At 38.0% G+C, this 14,309-nt stretch overlaps 1 protein-coding gene across 4 annotated transcripts in view; it reads right to left on the reverse strand.

The window, feature by feature from the left end:
• The window catches only part of sptlc1 (serine palmitoyltransferase, long chain base subunit 1), a 55,705-nt gene that overhangs the window by 16,776 nt on the left and 24,620 nt on the right, over window positions 1–14,309 (reverse strand). For 3 of the 4 annotated variants that reach the window (XM_036140682.1, XM_036140680.1, XM_036140681.1), the window contains 5 exons: window positions 10,156–10,263; window positions 9,793–9,888; window positions 7,657–7,753; window positions 7,440–7,494; window positions 3,216–3,333 (listed from right to left, as the gene is read on the reverse strand). In XM_036140682.1, coding sequence (XP_035996575.1) covers window positions 3,216–3,333; window positions 7,440–7,494; window positions 7,657–7,753; window positions 9,793–9,888; window positions 10,156–10,263 — 474 coding nt within the window. The remainder of the gene's footprint in view (window positions 1–3,215; window positions 3,334–7,439; window positions 7,495–7,656; window positions 7,754–9,792; window positions 9,889–10,155; window positions 10,264–14,309) is intronic. The other variant, XM_036140683.1, reaches the window with a different exon arrangement.

The following is a 14,309-nucleotide window of genomic DNA, read 5'->3' on the forward strand; positions in this document are numbered from 1 at the left end:
GCTCTCACACAAACTTAACAAACAAACAGCTGAGAGAGACCGCAGCAGCGAAAAAACATGAACAGGGGAAGTAGCACCGTTTGGCTTTATTTTAATACCGTAAATGAAATCAAGCTGTATGTTTTGTAAAAAGCCGGTTCATTTCAGTGGAAACACAACAAATTTATCTAAGCACGTGAAAAAACATGAAAACGTAGAGCCCCAGAAACGGAGAGACGAAACGAAACTTCTCTCATTGCCCCGACAGACCCACAGACGTCTCTGACTGAGGCGTTTCAGTCCTCCAGGGAACATCCAGGTAGATCAGTGGATGGATGGATGGATGGATGGATGTTACTGGAGCCCACACATAACATGTAATTAAGACCTTGAAAGAACCCAGTACATATATTAAAAAGTGTTATTTAAGATAAGTTAACATTAGCTAATCCTTTTTTTATCCCACGACAGGGAAATTTATAGGATTAAAGCAACAGGCAGGTGCACACAACACAGACAAAATTACATAAGGATTGAAATATATAAGAGGTGGATTAGCGAAAAAACACTGAACATAACATTATTGTTATTATTATTATTATTATTTAATTGTAATAATAAAATAAAAACCACAAAACCCAAAAGGTCAACAGTTTCATGATTCATCAAGCTTAGGGACTGGCTAATATACAGCAGGTCAAAAAAGGCCATATTTTGGCTGCAGTGCTTGCTGTTCTCTTATGAAGAAAAGATCAACTAGTGCACTAAATTCAATAGATGGGTTGAAAATATCCAGTATAAAATAAGTGCTACAAATGATACAACACTTTTGTTCATATGGGAGCAGAACATTAAAATAAAAGTGCTCTTTACACTACTTTTGAATTCATTCTTGGAGTTTGTAAATACAATGCGATTAATCGCGATTAATCAGGGCGATTAATCGCGATTAAATATTTTAATCGTTGCCCAGCCCTAATTATATATATATATTTTTTTATTTATTTATTCGGCCCAATTTTTGATTTTAGTTTCCACAAAATTATTTTTTTTTACACGTATTTATGGTGTGGGAAAAAACACTGTCAAACCGCCATTACAGATTTCAGATCGAGCAAACCCTAGTGGCAGCTCGCGCGCACCACAGTTTGGGAATCCCTGATCTAGACAATGTAGGGGGGTTTAGATCAAGGAACTCTAATCCATTTGATAGCATTTGTAAATCAACTTTACAGAGCTTAAATACATTTTTTTATTATATATTTAATTTGTTGATATCATATGGATTTATTTTTGTCAATACCATATTGTATATTTCATCTATCAAATCTGATAAACTTAGTTCCTTTAAATATATATATATATTCCAGGTATTCAATACCTTTACTCTTGCAATAAGGAAAGTCTCTCTTGTTATTTTTTTGTTGGATGTTGGGATTATTCCAGATGGGAGTATGGCTGCACGGGATAAGTGATGATCCCGTCATTTTAAGAAACTCCCACCATGCTGCCAGAGAAGAGCTGATGTTGATATTTTTAAAGCATGCATGCCGTTTTATGTTTGAGCTAATAAATGGCAAATCAGAGATCTTTATATCATCACGTATTTTCTACTCAGTATCTAGCCAGGGCTCATCTAAGGGATTATGTTTTAACTATTTTGAGATGTACTTTAATCTATTTGCAAGGAGTGATGATGGAAATAAGGCAAATCTGAACCTCCTCTCTCTTTAGTCTTCTGTAGTGTTTTTAAGATAATACGGGCGTTTTATCTTTCCAAAGAAATTTAGAGATGGAGGAGTCCAGAGATATAAACCAGTGATTTGGGATCATTGAGAATAACTAATTAATTCTAGGTAAAACCATCATTTTAATTGAATCAACCCTTCCCATAAATACAATTGGTAGAGAGTTCCACCTTACATGATTATCTTCTATATTCTTTAAAAGGGAGATGTGGTTAAATTTGTTAAACCCGACAATTTATGCGACACATCAATACCCATATATTTAATACTCCCTGACTAGTTTTATATCATACCTAAGGGGTTATGTCAAGAGCAGTTAATTGCCAGTACTGTGGATTTTGACCATGTCATAGAATAACCTGTAAATCTAATCTAAATAGATTTAGTAATCTAATTGCCAGAGAGAGAGAGAGAGAGAGAGAGAGAGAGAGAGAGAGAGAGAGAGAGAGAGAGACACAGACAGACAGACAGACAGAGAGAGGTGTTACACTTTCTACACTATACACTTTTAATAGCAAACAGTGCGGGGGGAAAGCGGGCATCCTTGCCTGGTGCCCCTCTGGAGACAAACACTGGAAGATTGGTTATTATTGTTTGGTTATTTGTCCTGACAAATTACATTTAGGGAACTGTGTAAAATGTTTAACCAAATTTTATGTAGAGTTCCAAAAAACAATTTCCAGTTAACTATGAAATGCTTTTCTGCATCTAAAAATAACATATTGGATTCAATGTTTTTACTATGGGAATAATCTATTAAATTAAGTAATCTGCGTGCATTTGTGGATTACTGCCTTCCTTTAATAAAACCAGTTTTCCATATTATTTAAATATCAACATTAATAAGGAATATGGGACGATAACTGGTAAGAAACACAGGATCTTTGCCTGCCTGGAGAAATAATTGCATTAATAAAATCAATGGTCCTAAAGTTAGGTCATTTATTATTTTATTTATTATTTATTGTTATTTTCTCAGATGTTTTAACTCTGGATTTGCATTGTGAATGGTTTGAAACACATATCAAATGTTGTTAAAAATTTTGTAAACTAACTTAATCTCATTCCACATTCTTTAAGATGAAATTTGGTTCTCTAACTTAGATCTGCGGTGAACCAGGATTCACTGCATTATTCTGATGATGGTTTTCAACTATCTTATTTGTCCTTTTGTTTTTGTGTGTACATAGTTCCTTAGCTTCTTTTTACCAAAATTTTTCTTAGTAGTTTACCAAAGTTTCACTAGCCTAGTAGACAGGAGTTCAATAAATTAACTTGAAGAGAATTCATTTATTCTGTGTGCAGAGTTTGCTGGTAAAAGAATGCCAGTGCTCGAATCACCTTTTTAACTATTGTCCTAATATCCGCTGTTTGGGCTCATATTCATTGGACAATACCTAACAGACTAAGGGTTATTTAAGAAATATTATATAACTTAAAACCGTGCCTAATGGCACATCTTGGATGTAGCAAAAACATAAGACTTACATAATCTACAATGAAGCGGAGAAGTTGCATGTCAGAGACTCTGGAGCCTGAACTTTTTTCCAGTTGTAGATGAAAAGCTGGAGCAAATGGTTCTCCTACCAACTTCAGACCTGGAATTCTGTCAAAGATGAAAAAACAATGCATTAAATTCAGGGGGTTCCTTGTAGAAAATATCAGAGTCCTGATAGTTTTTCGGCCTCATGTTTTTTCCATTTCGAGCTCTCCGGGAAAATATGTTTGTAGGCTTAGTTTTGGTTTCATCAATAGGAGGGGAGCCTGTTTGGAAACATATACTACAAAAAGCGTACACATCCTTGATAATATCCCATATTTTTGTAATGTAAAAACCGTAATCAATCATCTCAACTTTTTCTATTTTTGTGACAAAATGCTGTACATCTGAAATAAAAAAAAAAAATAAGAAAACACACTATACTGCCAAAAGTATTGTGTTCTTCAAGCTATCCTTGTTGGGATAATTCGAGGATGGATCTTTCCTTTTCCAACATGACTGTACCCCTCAGGAAAAAAGTTAATGGATGACAAGTTTGGTTTGGTAGAACTTGAGTCATCTGTACAGTTTTCAGCACTAAGACAATCTTAAAACAAATATTATAAATTAAATAAGTTCAAATAAAAATTAAAAAAATTGCATGGTGACGTTAAAGTTTGACCCTCTGTTTCTACAGTTTATGTGCTAAAAAAAATTATCCTGCAGTGTGGTACACTTTAAAAACTGTATCTCACAAACTCCAGTGCATGTATTCACATAGAATCCTAAGACTAAAAGTAATTCTTAGTGATGTCACTTTTACTTTTTTTTTTTTTTTTTTTTACCTTGGTAAGATATTCACAATGCACCATAGAACCTAACTCCATCCAAATACGTCTAATCATGGTTCCTAGCATCTGCTCCTTGGCCTTTCATGGGGTCAACAGTAAGAACACTGTTGTGGGGAGGAAAGGAGTTTCGGACTGCTGTGCTGACTTTGGACAGCCTTTAAAGGGGCCATGACAACAAATAAAATTTTTCTGAGGTTTTGGGGGTATAATATGACCAGCTGTGCACTGATGAGGCCGTGTGAATGTCAATAAGGGTCAGAAAAGAATATGGGTTCTCTTTCAACATAAATCATATTCTCCAATCAGAGCACACCATCAAGCAAACAGTCAGCTGATGCACCGGCCTTTAATTGCACTAGCATGTCTGACTGCTCCACTTGAGAGGATTAAGGTGGAGAAGCATGCAGACGACAGCCCCAGATCAGCCTCTGTATCGGCTTGAAGAGGAGCCAGACGCAGCGGAGCACGAATATCCAATATTTAACCTCAAATAACTTCACAGCGGTCACTAAAAGGGGGAGCTGATATGTCCAAGGGTGGTCTAAAATGCAAGAAGGTTCCACTCTCTCCCAAAGGATCACAGAAGACTGTGAGAGAATCACAGAAGACTGGCTGATGTTCATTTATGGGGACTTTATTGAAGACTTCCTTGAACGTGGGTGAATTCGTGTCAGGGTTTTTGAACAAAGGGATTTAAAAAAAAAACTAACAACAGAGAGAGTGGCGACTGAAATACTGTCATTAACCATAAGTTTATGTCATTTCTAAATGCTGTCAAATGTAAGGAATTTGTTTGTAACTGAAAAATACGGCAGCCAGTGGTATGATTTTTCTGTCACCGGTGGGGGGAGTCAGCTCTCCCGAGTCAGCTCTGATACAGAGCCAGCAGCAAGCTGAAGCTGGCTTCTTTCACAGCCATGACACAACCCAGCCAGCTCTACGGTCTATGTGGCTATTTATTTTGGTCCCACCATGTTGAATTGTTCCGCCAGGTTAAAGCCTTTGGTCAGCTTGGCCTAGCTTGTCTGACATCCTACAACAAGGGGAGAAGTGGTGTTGGGGGGCCGAGTTTGACCGGTTTTCCAAATATGGTTGTAACCAATCAGAGTGAAGGCAACTAGGTAGAGCCGCATATCATTACTGCACTCAACCCTTTTACTGAGGAGGGATATTTGGCCTGACAAAACAACAACCAGACATTTATTTATGCCAGCATATGTATTAATTTGTATCAATATCAACTGAATGAAATGTCATGGCACCTTTAACTCCGACATCAATATGTGACAGAAATGTACATGGATGGTGCGAGTCAAATCCGGGCCTACAGCCTTCTGAAAATGAACTAAAAAGTGCGCACTCTCTTCTCTTTGGACATTTTTGTTCATCTTCGTGAGTTGGGTTGTGCTTAAACGTCATGCCAAACAAAGGATCGTGGGATTCCTTACAGCTCCTTAGTGCCGAGAAGGGATAATGTGAGGTTCCTATGCTAAAGTAGTTGCAAGAGGAAGTATACAGACTCCTTTTCCTACCTTCTTCCTCACTGACCGCACTATTCTTACAGGACTGATCATGGTGACCGCTGAGACTTCAGTATTGGCTTAAAAGTCCTAACACAAAAGAGGTATTCGGTTGGAGCCTAAGGCATTCTCTATTACCACAAAAAATAACGGCCATTGGCAAAGAAGTTGTCAGATAAGGAAAGAGACAAAATGAGGATTAACATTGGCCTCGCGTTTCCAAGGTGGAGAGTAGTTCGAAAGCAGTAGCAGCTCCAGTTTGACTTGGAGGTAGCTTTTCTCCTCCGGACAGGTGAATAACAGCATGAAGACAAATGTTGGTGTTCCAGTCACTTGTGTTACTATGTTGATTTGATTCAATGTAATGCTACAATTATGGCATGTGGGTTAATTAGTTTGTAGTAGTTTGACCTGCAATGGGTCAGGCATTATTGTATATGTGAGGCAAGTAACCGATAGCACAGCTAACACAGTTAACATTATTTTATGCAGCCCGGCGGGCTTGTGAGCAGCCCACCGTTATCCTCGCGTACATTCAGGGCATTATTTTTTGACTAAGAAAAAACTAAAACAGAAACAGGTAACTAGCAAGGCTGGGCAATATATTGAGATTTTAAAAATATCGAGATATTTAAAAAGAGATAAGATGGGGCTATTGTTTATATCGATATGGTCTATTCGCGTGGGATTAGTTTTATCTAGGGACCTCATGTAATAAATAAATTAACTCCCTGTGTCAGCTTTGTATCTGGCACGGGATAACCGAAGCTTGAGATTTGCTAAAATTTATGGACATCTCTGCAATGCAGCCAACACCTCGCTTATAAGCATCTCTCTGCTTTTTTCTAAAGTTGTGGCTTTTGGGGTCTTTTTTTTAAATGTGCATTCACTTATTTGGGCTTGTCTTTTTTTCTCTAACAGAACCCCCTTTCCTGTGTATCACACAGTGCAACAAAAGCTAGACCCCATCCTGTTGTTGCACTTTACAGACAGCGAGAGCAGGTTAATGTCTGTCCCATACGTAATACGTATTCCGCCGCTGACAACTTCACAAATAAGAAAAGCCATGGTGGGTACAAATTCAACTCTAAAGGCAAGCATTTATACAGTATAGAAACGAGCTCTGTGTGGCGGGTTGCTTACTGGGCTTGTTTTCCCGGGACCCAGGGTTTTCTAAACCTTCCAAACCAGCCTCCATTCTTCACCAAATGCAAGTACAAATGCGCCCAGGAAACAAAAAACTGCTTATTCACGTATCAAATCCTGCCCATTTTTGTCCAAATCACAGAGATGCCTATTCACATTGGATTAGTATCATCACAGGACCTTGGAGTTCAGCAAAATATAGTAGGTAATTTGCAGGATAAATTTACTTAAAATATTACTGACATGGTTCATTCACACAGGATTAAAAACACAATCTCCGTAATTATTACAAATCACATGTGATCCCTAGGTAAAACTAATCCAATGCGAATAGGGCTTATGTTGCGTTATAATTATACTTTTATGTATTCCAGTAGGTTATTTTTCAGCAGTTTCTCGTATATCTATAGCAGTTAAAAAAATGTGCCTGAGAAAATTTTGGGGTAAAGCTTTGATTCAGAGGCAGCTTTTTAGAATTAGTTTATGAAAAGAAAAACATACAGATAAATATTGTATATCAACATTCAGCCCTGATAACTAGTGCTTAGATTTTGGAGGTAGAAAGAGGTGTGGCTTGTCATACATCTTGCCAGGGCTCAATTGCACACCTTGTGGTGAAATTTCACTCATTGCTCCTTTAAAAGGCCCTTCTTTAATAATCACAATGCCACAAAAAAATTTAAAATAAAAATAATATTATAGTACACAAACTTACCCTTGTAAAGCTTTATAAACATGTTGGCACTTTTCTCTCAAAACAGTGAAAATTCCTACAAAACAAGGCAAAGAAAAAAAAAACAATGTAAAAATTTAATTTTTAGAAAATACCTCCATTTCACAGAAGTTAAAAAAGCAGAACTTGTGATTAAACCCTCTACACCTGACACCAATATATGGTGCACTGAGGAAAAAGTCGTTATGAAATCTCCTACTTGGGTCCTCCTCCATGATGTTCAGAGCTTCGATGGCAGCAGCTGCTAGCATTGGAGGTAGGGAAGCAGAAAAACAGTAGCCTTGGCCCGACAGACGCTACAAGGAAAAAAAAGAGAATGCTATTGTTATTATAAATATATGTTAGGGTTGTCAAAATAATTAATATTTCAATACAATCGATATAAAAATATAAATTCTAATATACTTGTTTGCCTCAACATCAAGCAAACTGACCTATTAATATTTGCCAAAACTGTGGCACTTCTTCTGGGAGGAGAGCTGCAATAAGACATTCAGCCTCCCCCCTCACTGCAGCTGTTCACCAGACCAAAACATCGATCTGCTACTGGACCTTTTAAACTCTGCTAAAAAGGCGAATACAGTCAGAAAAAGACATATTATGCTGCCCTCTTTAGCTGATGAGGCAAACACTGCGACACTGATTTTACAGTTATAGAAGAAACGTTTTTTTCATTAAAATATTTTGAGGTATAAAAGAAAAAACTACAGCTAAGCATTTTTGCCCACATGATGTTGGGATGTAATAGAGAGACTCCTTTGACATACGTAGGGAGCACCATGAGCTGTGCTCATTGCTGGGCTACAGTCAGAGGCAAGAGAGAACCTTGAGCAGGGCACAAAAAGGTAACAAATATGTGAATGTGTTCTTCCGTTGACGACAAGGGAATGGTCATCATGATGGTCTGACAGCTAGAGCGAAGTTGGCCCCCCCACCTTCTTCAAATCAAACAAAATTGGTGTCAAACGTTTGTGCTGATTTGTGCAGCAAAAATTTCCGTTTGTGCCGCTATCATTTTAAAGATATTAAGAAATGTCTCTAGAGGTCATCAAAGGTCAACGAGCCCCCCCCCCCCCCCCACCTTCTTCAAATCAGACGAAACGGGTGTCAATTAACTCAACTCCGTTTGTGCTGGTTTCTACAGCAAAAAATGTCGTTTGTGCTGCTTTGGCAATATTAATGAAAGGTTAAAGGTCAAAAGGTCATACCAGCCCCCCCCCCCCCCACACACACACACTTTTATGAAATCAGACAAAATTGGTGTTAATCACCTCAACTATGTTTGTGCTGGTTTGTGCAGAAAAAAATTTTGTTTATGCAGCTTTGGCTTTGAAGATATAAATTACAGTTTAAACTTTTTGATGTAAAGCGTGCTGGTTTTGCTTTGAACATGTGACTGAAAACTTAAAGCAGAGTTATTTATTTATCCGTTATGACCAACTCATGATCACAATTGTTTACAAAGGACTTTTATTTATCTTGATTATCTGGCTTTACAATTCGCAGCGCAGAATTTTCAACAACATTATACAATAAAAGCTTAATTTGTTTGAAGAACACTACATTCAACCTTTATCAACCGGTGGGAGTGCTGGCCGACTGGTTAGAGCAGCGCGCTTGCGCTCTGAGAAGGATGCAAGTACCCGATTCGATCCCAACTGTCTGCACTCTGGGTCCCTGAGCAAGACCCTCAACTGCTCCCCGGGCGCCCTACAGTGGCAGCCCACTGCTCCCCCCCAATGGGGATGGGTTAAATGCAGAGACCTTTGGGGCGAGATGGATTGAGTAGTCGTCTGGCAATCAGAAGGTTGTGGGTTTGATTCCAACTTCCCTTTGCCACATGTCGATGTGCCTCTGGGCAGGGCACTTAACATCAACTTGCCTACCGAGCTGCGTTTCGGTGTATGGGGAGTGTTAGAGCAGCGCGCTTGCACTCAGAGAAGGATGCAAGTACCCGGTTCGATCCCCAGCACCTGCACTCTTACTCAATTACAGAGAGAGGTGAAGCTATGACGTCGTCGTTTCAGAAAAGATAGGCTTCAGAACACAAAACACACGGAAACACAAAACCAATGTTTTGAATTTTATGCACTCCGCAAACGGTCTCCCAAAACAACAGATCCAGGTGGACGCACAGCGGATAGACCTCTCATTTCCATGTGGACGGGGCCATAATCAACTCAAAGTTTCACAATACTAAACAGAACCACTGATACACACTTTATCTCTCTCTTTTTATTGCATATACTTATATTACCATTTTCATTCTGTCACTGCTATCCAGGTAAATATACCAGCTGATCCAGTCACCTCAATAAACATTTATCCTACTTACCTGATGATCAATGACAAAGGAACGGCCACAGCAAAAGCCTCCAATGGAGGCCAGAGCATTTTCCATGTTAGCACTAATCAGGTCAATATCATCAATCTGCCCAGAGCAAAATGTGTAGATTATTATTCTCCTTTAGATAATTTTGGGAACAATACATTTTCAAACTTAGAATGATGATCAAGACAAATCTGACCATTACTTCTTATAACAGAATGCAGTTTGCAAATTGGATTGCTCTGGATGAGAAAATGTAAAAAGCACTTTGACTTAGTATATTACAAAACAGGTAATATTGGCTAATTGAAAAAAAGAAAAAGTACAATAACATACTTTTTTTGTTAGTTTGTGTTTGTATATACTCACATTGACTCCAAAGTGTTCTGTTACACCTTTGCCATGTTCACCCAACACACCAAAAGACATGCTCTCCTCCAGAAAGAGCCGCACCTTATACCTATACTTGAGCTTCACCTGGGAAATACAAAGTCAGACAGGTTGTAGAGACCAGGAAAACACAACATACCTAGTGTGTTTTATGTTTTGCCTGTATTCTTTATGCGTGGAAGTCAGCAATGGCCTTTATGCATGTAAAATTCAGGCTATAAAACTGAGTTTTACAACTAAACTACACTAGCTATGCAGTTATGATGTCAGGAACAAACTCAACCAGAAGATGCTGGTGAAGGTTCTCAGTCATCCAGGTCATGGTCATTCCAAAAAAAGTTTAAAAAACAAAACTGGACTTTTTTCCGAAGTTTGAAGATGTTTCGCTTCCTATCCAGAATGCTTTCTCAATTCAAAAAGTCTGGAGTTTTGTGGAGTTGAACCGACCAAGGTCCTCCCCCCCTTAGTAATGGGGAGTCGTTAAGGTCATTGTAGGCTTGCAAATTGAACCGAAACTGGTCCACGCATTTGCAATGGGAAGTCGTTAGGAGCGTTATTATTGGCTTGGCTTACGGCAAATCCAGTAACCTTCAGCGAAATGTCTTCAAACTTCTGAAAAAAGTCCAGTTGTTTTGTTTTTTAAACTTTGTCACTGTGTGGCAGTGCCCACTGCTCCCCAAGGGGATGGGTTAAGATGCAGAAGTGAATTTCTCCATTGTGAGATCAATAAAGTTCTATTATTATTATTATTATTATTATTATCATCCGATAATGGAGAAAGTAAAACCTTCAAAACCACTGTGTACTGTTTAAAACAAATTCATAGGTTAGATTGATCCCTCTATAGTGGGATCAGCCAGATCTTCTCAGTCATCTTCAGCTTGTCCAAAATGCTGCTCCACGCTTGTTTAACTGGGAAATGTTGACGTGAGCACATCAACCCTTTTTTATCCTCTCAACACCGGCTGCCTGTTTCTTTTAGAGCCACTTTCAAGTTAAATGGTCTAGCACCATCTTACCTCACTGAACATTTGCTGAAACAGTCCAATTATGACACTAAGATCTGAAAATCAAATGGTTTTAGTCCTTTCGAGTAAGTAAATAAACTTTATTTATATAGCACCTTTCACAGATAAAACTCACAAAGTGCTTTACAGATTGTAATAAATACCAAATATAAATATCACTAGAACAGCTTACAAGGATAAAAAAAAAACACATACATTTAAGCAAACGCTTGTCTAAATAAAATTGTCTTCAGCTAACTTTTAAAGGATTCAACAGAGTTGGCCACACGGAGAGAAAGGGGCAGGGCATTCCAAAGTCTGGGGGCTACAGCTTGGAAGGACAGGTCCCCTTGAGTTTTAAACCGTATCTTGGGGGACCTTAAAGAGGAAGTCCGGTCAACAAGGAAAAATCAGGGGATCATTAGCTATACCAAAACTAATACGTTTGTGGTTATTTAATAATCAATAAGAAAAAAATGTCCTCTGGATCACTGTGTATGGGGCCATTACTGCCCAAATATGGGCAGTAATGGCCGCCTGACATCCTGTGACGTGGATAAGCGGAGAGCCGACGGCAGTTAGTCGCGCATTAGCAGCTGTAGGAGCTGTTGGACACAGCTGCGATCAACAACAATTATTTAGGATGCTGAAAGTAGATTAGGCGGTGCAGATCACCATTTTGAGCAGAGATTGGTTCTAAAGATGAGTTTTATACTCATCTTATAACATTGCAGAACCCAACCCATAAGCCATACTTTAAGACTTATTTGTTGTCTTTGTATGTCTAAAATGTAAAATTAGTATTAATTTAAATGTAAATGCTTAATACCATGTCTAATTTTGTTTAAGTGGTTAAAAAATATTTTGTCATGAAAACGGGTTTTTATTTACAAGGGGACAGATAGGGCATTGGGACCTGCTCTACAGACGATACCGCAACTTGACGTCACAAACTGGGAGGAGGCAGTACTGTTCTTCACCAAGATGGCGGCCCCCATAAAAAGACCTTCAAATGAAAATTACTCTTAATTAAAAAAGCTTACTTATTGAACAGTATGTAATAATTGTATATTTAAAGTACTTTCAGCAGTTTGAATTCTAATTTTGACTGGACTTCTCCTTTGAGAAGGTTTTGGCCTGAGGACCAGAGAGTGTAGCCAGAAAAGCAAGGGATTAAAAATGTCTGAGCTTTATATGGGGGCATGTCGATTAAAAGTTCTAAAAGTCAAAACTAAAATTTTAAAATCAATTCTAAACTTCACAAGTAGCCAGTGCAAAGGGGATAAAACCGGTGCAATGTGAGCCCGTCCTTTTGTTCCTGTTAAAAGCCTTACTGAAGCGTTCTGGACCAACTGGAAGAGAGACTGGTGATTTGTAAAAAAAAAAAAAAAAAAAAAAAAAAAAAAAAAAAAAAAAAAAAAAAAAAAAGAGATAAAAAAATCTAAAAAAGAAGAAATAAAAGCATGACTAATCATCTCCAGGTCTGATTAGGAAATTATTGCCCTCAATTTAGAGATATTTTTCCAAGTGATAAAAGCAAGTTTTATTAACTAAACGTTTTGAATGGAAATCCAGGGACATTGTCTGGTCAAAAAGAACACCAAGGTTTCTTAGCCTGGGCTGGGATGAGGACTCTAGGGAGCTGAGGTGTTTGATGACAGAAACTTTCTGTTCTGGGGCAATGATCAGAGTTTCAATCTTACTAGAGTTCAACTGAGGACAGTTATTGGTAAGCAAGTCATTAATACAAGATATACAATTTAATAGGTCTTCTAACTTGTTTAACTCTGAGTCATTAAAGGAGCAGTAACAATGAATATCATCAGCATATAAATGGTAAGCCACATTTTTAAAGCTGCTAATAATCTTCCCAAGGGGGCTGATGTACAAAAAAAACAAAAGTGGGCCTAGGACCAAGCCCCGAGGAACACCATGGAAGAGGGGTAGGACTTCAGACATGATTTTATTCATAAACATGGAAAATGTTTTGCTGTTCAGATAAGAAGAAAACCATATAATAGTACTGGAAAAACCAATCTCGTTTTGTAGATCGATTTAACAGAATATTATGTTCGGCCATGTCAGCTTTTGAGCTGAGGACAGATTCAATAGAACCAATACAGTGTACTGACCAGAGTTTGCAGCCATCAATATATCATTAGATACCTTTAACAGAGCAGTCTAGGTGGAGTGCATCTTACGGAAACCAGATTGGAACTTATCCAATATATTATTTCGTTCCAATAGTCAGCTGCCCTGCCACTAGCTTCTCCAGAACCTTACCCAGAAAAGACAATTATGAAATCCAAATTGTTTTTTTTCAAAATAGGGTTTAATGTTTGAACAAGAGTAAGACTGACCCAGTAGAAATAGATATGTTCAAGAATTTGACCACAAGTGGGCCGACATCAAATAGTTTTAAAAACAGCTGTTAGAAAAATGTAAATGTTATCATTTTATTTTTATCAAGCTACAGGCATTTGGTTTGTTTTAAGAGTTTGCTTTCAGAAAGGTTCTGTTGTTTTTAACCTTAGATAAGGGAGAGCAAATGGTTTTCCCAGATAAGGAATGTCTCCTTTATCCAACTTTGCATGAAGCTGGTGATTTAATTATCACCTCTATCCAACTTTGCATAAAGCTGGTGATTTGATTATCACCCGCAATGAAACTTGCTCCCTTCTTTGTTTTCCAACCCCCATGTTGTAAACTCAAGACTGTGATTAAATCCTCCTGACCCCATGTGATGTGTGACAAATAAAGACAAGGGGACAGAGGCAGTCCGGGGCAGTCGAACTCAAGCTTGTGAAAGAACAGGTCTCAATGCTCCTGGTTCGTCTGCCCTCAGTCCTTGTGAAGAGTAAAAAAACTTGCGTTTGTGTTTGGTTTTCTTTCCAGGATAAAGAGGTTATTAAACTTAACCCTATCAACAGTGATGTGGGTACAACATCTAACGGAAGATAATTTCATCTTTTTCAGTAAAACTTTAATGTCCTCCTCAGTGACAGGAGTGAATGAAGGCAAGGCAAATTTATTTTTATAGTACATTTCAGTACAGAGACAATGCAAAGTGCTTTACATGATTAAAATACAGGGGTAAAAAACAGAATAAAAGCAAGTAGGAATAAA

The sequence above is a fragment of the Fundulus heteroclitus genome, chromosome 8, assembly GCF_011125445.2.
Source record: "Fundulus heteroclitus isolate FHET01 chromosome 8, MU-UCD_Fhet_4.1, whole genome shotgun sequence".
NCBI lineage: Eukaryota > Metazoa > Chordata > Actinopteri > Cyprinodontiformes > Fundulidae > Fundulus > Fundulus heteroclitus.